General features: G+C 33.9%; 1 protein-coding gene across 1 annotated transcript; it reads left to right on the forward strand.

Annotated features, from left to right (window-relative positions):
* The first annotated feature begins 984 nt into the window (after nucleotides 1–984).
* On the forward strand, nucleotides 985–3,468 carry LOC131870180 (receptor-like protein 49). Its single transcript, XM_059215835.1, has one exon. It carries the CDS (start codon nucleotides 985–987, stop codon nucleotides 3,466–3,468), a length of 2,484 nt encoding a protein of 827 aa, XP_059071818.1.
* Nucleotides 3,469–5,878: the final 2,410 nt, after the last annotated feature.

Below are 5,878 nucleotides of genomic sequence, written 5' to 3' on the forward strand. Positions count from 1 at the left end.
CTATGTTTTCCAGCGATCTCAATTTTATGTGAAAGCTTTTCCTGGTCGATACGAATATTTGTGGAAAGGAAATGCACGAAATTTAAGTCTAATAAAAATTGTCGTCAATGTTGAAAATAATTGAAATGAAAAATATATAATCACAATTTACCTAGTTAATTTTCTATATTGACACGCCATATTCTTGTTTTACACGATACCCATCACATTCAAATTGGAAATATCGCTCAAGGAAATTTGTTGGGCCTTACCTTCACATGACTTTTCCACCCATTGAAAATGACAAAAATATTACGCGGCACTCTTGACACAACAACACTTTATAACCACAGTTAGTGATATATTCATCATTCTTTTCCCATGATTTCTGATCATCTCTTTTCTTTCAAAGTAAAGATAATAAGAATTTTAGTTTCCAAAACAATGGAAGCTATGTTTTCATGTGGCAGAGTTGCATTTGCAATCATAACAATATTATGCTGCTTCACTTCCCCTGCAATTGCATGCCCCCTCCCTGAAAGAAATCTTCTCCTCGATTTCAAGGCAGCAGTTGTAGATGAGTATAACACTCTAACTTCCTGGCACGGATTCAATTCCTGCACGTGGAGAGGAGTCAGTTGTAATCTCCGCACAGGCCATGTTTCTCGACTGGATCTGAGTGGATTCAATTTGGAAGGTAACATCAGTTCATCGCTGTTCCAACTTGCACGGTTGGAACACCTCGATCTCAGTGACAACCTCTTCAAGGGTAAATTCAGTCCTCCCCATAATCGAAAGTTGAAGAGTCTTACTTTTCTTGACTTGTCGTTTGCTGGTTATGTAAATTATTCCTCTCTGGGTTATGTACGGGAATTTTATGTGAGTTTGGAAAGTTTATCAAGTCTGGTGAGCTTGGAATACCTTTCTCTTGCTCGAATGAACATCTCTGTAAACAAAGAGTAGGGTGAAGTTGTTGGCAGTCTATCCAACCTTCAACAACTCAGAATGTCTGACTGTGGGCTTGGAGGACAAATTCCCAATTCCCTTTTCAACCTCACCTCTCTGCTTCATCTCGATCTATCATACAACTATTTGTCAGCACATATACCAGCTTGGTTTGAAAATGTGACTGGGCGCTTGCTCTCTCTTGATCTCTCTTGGAATCAGAATCTTGGAGGAGACATTTCTTTCATTGGACAACGAAAGTCTTCTTTGTCACTAACCAGGATTGTTCTTTCAGGGACAGCCAGCAAGGGCCGAATTCCATCTGCTATATGGAATATCTCATGCTTGGAGCATCTTCGTCTTTCAGATACCAGAATTGAAGGTGAGATTCCAGCTTCTATAGGGAATTTGTCGTCCTTGCAAAGTCTTGATCTATCAGATACCAGAATTGAAGGTGGGATTCCATCTGCTATAGGGAATGCGTTGTCCTTGGAAAGTCTTCATCTGTCGTATACCGGAATTGAAGGTGAGATTCCATCTGCTATAGGGAATGCGTTGTCCTTGGAACGTCTTCATCTGTCGTATACCGGAATTGAAGGTGAGATTCCATCTGCTATAGGGAATGTGTCGTCCTTGAAGAGTCTTTATCTGTATGATATCTCTATTGAAGGTGAGTTTCCTGTCTCCATACTCAATCTCTCTAAACTTGTTGAATTGGACCTGTCCTACAACATGATAACTGGGGTAATCCCAGCTTCATTGGACTCACTTTCTTCCCTTGTTAGTCTTGACCTTAATGCCAACGAATTGAATGGTACGATTCCATCTACAATTTCAAATCTTGTTAACTTAAGAAGCCTTTTGCTCCACTCCAATAGTTTAAGCGGCCTCATTTCCCTTTCCGTATTCGATAATCTCACTAGTCTTGATAGGCTGTATCTTTCTTACAATCAGTTAACTGTAAACATTGATTCAACATGGATTCCGCAGTTTAAGCTTTCCGATTTGGCATTAGGCTCTTGCAATTTAGATAGAATTCCATCGTTTCTTGTGACCCAATACGGCTTGGAATATCTAGACCTATCTGCTAACAGTATCCAAACAAATATTCCATCTTGGATATGGAGCTTACCCAGCCTTTCTAATTTGAACCTTAGCTGTAATCAATTAACAGGGTCATTGCCATCTAGACAAACCTTACCCATGTATTTTGACTATCTAGATTTGCACAATAATAGCCTAGAAGGTTCTCTTCATCTTCCTCTCGCTGGAGCTTATCTGCTAGATCTGTCGATGAATCAGTTTAATGGTTCTATTCCTAGTCACATCGGTGCGTGTCTTGAAAATGCAATGTTCTTATCCTTGTCGCGGAATAACCTCAGCGGAGCGATTCCAGATTCTATTTGCACTCCATATTTGCAGGTTCTTGACCTTTCAAAAAATACGCTGAGCAGTGTCATTCCTCTTCATTTAACCAGGAATTGTTCTTCTCTTAGTGTTCTAGATTTGGCAGAGAATCATCTGGAAGGTAAATTGCCAGCAGAGTGGGGCAACATTACAAAGATTCATACATTGAAGCTCAATGGTAATCATTTGAGAGGAGTTATTCCCTCATCCATTTCAGAAGGCCGATCTCTGCAAGTATTGGATTTGGGAAATAATGATTTGGAAGGCACCCTTCCCCAGTGGATTGGAAAGCTATCACAGCTGCATGTGTTGGTCTTAAGGTCTAATCATTTTCATGGCAGTATCCCACGCCAGGTAATTGGCCTTCCGAATCTTCAAATTCTGGATCTTTCTGGCAACCACCTTTCAGGAGCTATTCCAAGCAACCTTACAAACCTGCTTGCAATTGTCAATGCATCGCAGAATAATTCAAACCATTTGGAAGACGTTAGATATACAAATAAAATTACAATTTCCTGGAAAGGCTGGGATGTTGAATTTGTGAAAGTTCTCTTTATTCTTAAATGTATTGATCTTTCAAACAACAACTTATCAGGGAGCATTCCTTCTAAAATGGGATCTCTTCAAGGCTTGATAGCCCTTAACCTTTCAAGGAATCATCTCAGTGGCCGAATCCCAAAAACATTGGGACACATGGAACAACTAGAGTCTCTGGACCTCTCGCTAAACAGGTTGAATGGCAACATTCCCTTAGAACTTGAGTTCCTGAGTTATTTGGAGTTCTTGAATCTATCTTACAACATGCTTGATGGAAAAGTACGCCATGGAGGACAGTTCCTAACTTTTGGGGAGTCGTCCTACTTAGGCAATCTTAAGCTAAGTGGGATTCCATTTACCAATATAAGCTTCTGCAACAACTCTTCTGGCTATGGCAACTGCACAAGTATTGAGAGAATTGGCGAAGCAAAGAATTCAGATGGTGAAATGATAGGATGGGCAGTGGGACTTGGATTGAGTTATGGTATGGGATTCTTTATTGTGATTGGAGTATTGACTTTAAATAAGAGGGTGAGAAAGAGAGCCTTCGATTTTTATGATGTTGTAATATTAGCTATTGATGGGTGTATAAGAGGTTAATAGATGAAAGTAGATACAACTGTATAGAGGGTTTTGTTAGTATAATGACAAAATTTTCTTTTAGTATATGGCCGCTGCAAATTTATTAGTATGAGGTGTGTTAGAAATTGTTGGTGTTAATGATGACAGAAACATTTCAAGGGGTAATATATGAAATTCAAAATGATTCCTTGGTTTTAGCTTTTCTAGTGTAAAAGTGTTTTTTCTTCATCGGTGTATATGAAGTTTTTTACTAAGTGTTTTTGTTTTATTAAATAATTTGATGTGTAAAATGTAATTTTAAGGGATGAAATTGTACATTTTATTATTTTAAAAATTATAGTATTTAATTTAATTTTTTGTATTATTTGATTTTTATTTTAAAATTTATTATGTTTTATTATAATTTATTTTGATCTCTAATGATTCTTATTAATATATTTTTTTAATTTACAAATATGTTATATTATAGGATCATTTTTTTGGACCAGGTAATATAGTTCAACCAAATTTATGTCTATTTCAAAATGTAAATATCTTGATTTGTGGGTGATCTTTCTACAATATGTTTTTGAGCAATTGAACATCTCCTCCCCTCTGTAGGATGAAGTTCACAAACCCTTATTTAAAGGAAATATCGTAAAGACTAAAATCTTTGCCAAGGAAAAATTAAGATTGATCAAAAATAGATAAACAAACTAGATTGAGGTAAATAATGAAAAGGAACATGGAAGAAAAGTTTTAAAGTTTCATTTATGAACTTCTTCAAAGTAAATAAATTTTGAAATAAAGGTAAACATCTATAGAATGATAATCTAGTTTTAGTAATTATAATTATTGATCCAATGCAGAACCAAATAGAGATAATAGGAAAACAAATTAGGGAAAAAAAAGAAAATTAAGGAATATACGAAAAATATAATATTTATGTGGAAATATATTTTTGAGAAAAAAATAAACACAAGAAGAGATGTGCACTGGTCTATATAAATTTCAATAGAGTTTACAATACATCACTAACAGATTGATGAATCCTTACTAAGTAGCAGACTGTTCAGCGCGTGTTGAGGACGTTTTCTAGAAAGCTACTATTGTTGGCCATAGCAATATTTCTACTTGTAGACTCTTCAAAGTATCATACAAATTTCATCATAGCACATGATTTGATTTTATGTCATCATAGCACATGATTTGATTTTATGGGTAAACAATCCTTTTTTCATTGTCGTATTGCATGGGGTCGTAGTAGATAGAGATGGGTAAGCATGGCGGTCCCAGTGCAATCCTCCGTTCTTTATTTTTTTTTGTTTCTTGGAATATTCTTGTTATAGCCGAAAATTCATTGCCGAAAATTCAAAGTCATAGTGGAAACGGGCGCCTTTGGACAACATTAAAAATATAAAAGTTAAATTGGGGTAATCCTTATGTAATTTAGTAATATAATTTTCTTAAATATAATGAAAATAATTTATTTAAATATTATATAATAATAATATACTATTAAAAAAGATGTATACAATATTATAATATAATATCTTAACTTTAATTATTTCTTTTCAATTTAATATTTCTAACAAATACATTTTCACAAATTTTAATTAATTAATGAATTAATAGTCAATTAGTCCTCTTATGTTATTGTTTGATTCAATTATACTTAGACACTTTTGTTCTAAAAAATTAATGACATGCAAGTCAATTTTTATTTATTAAAAATGTAGAAGTAAAAAATCATATTTTGGCCCACTGTTATAGGGAATAGTTTTTTTATTTTCTCTATACAATATTTTTTTCAATTTCACATCTAATGCTTACATACTACACTATACAAGTCTAATTTCAATTTTTTAATGTGATTAAATAGGGAAAAGAAGTATATTTTTTGTTGAATTTGGTTCATAATTTCAATTTAGAGTTTGAAACATTCATCAAACTAAAATAACTAATCTTTCAACAATGAAAAAATATTCCAACCAACACCTACCACATTTATTTATCATTGATTCTAAAACTACGTACACCTATCCCTTTATTTAATTATAATACATAATTCAATTTTGATTATCCATCCTAGCTCAATTATTAGATAATTATTTTTATTTATTTGTTTAATCTAGATTTATAGAAATAATGTTTTTTCTTATAATAAAACTAGCTAATGATCTTAATATCCATAAAACGTTTTTAAAAAAATACAATTGATTTTTTTTCTTTCCTAAATGTTAAACTTAATCTAACTTCTCATACATATTGCACAACTCATCATGGGCTTCCTCAACATGCTATTGTTAAAATTAAAGCAAACAACATATATACCTCTCTCTCTCTCTCTCTCTCTCTCTCTCTCTCTCTCTACACACACACACACACACACACATTTATCTATCTCTTTCTCTCTATCTCTCTACCCTTATATATCTCTCCACCTCTT

Source organism: Cryptomeria japonica, unplaced genomic scaffold, assembly GCF_030272615.1.
Source record: "Cryptomeria japonica unplaced genomic scaffold, Sugi_1.0 HiC_scaffold_301, whole genome shotgun sequence".
In the NCBI taxonomy this organism is placed as follows: domain Eukaryota; kingdom Viridiplantae; phylum Streptophyta; class Pinopsida; order Cupressales; family Cupressaceae; genus Cryptomeria; species Cryptomeria japonica.

What these genes read in the sequence shown, in the direction of transcription:
- LOC131870180 (XM_059215835.1), top strand. Translation starts at nt 985, where the DNA reads ATGTCTGACTGTGGGCTTGGAGGACAAATTCCCAATTCCCTTTTCAAC.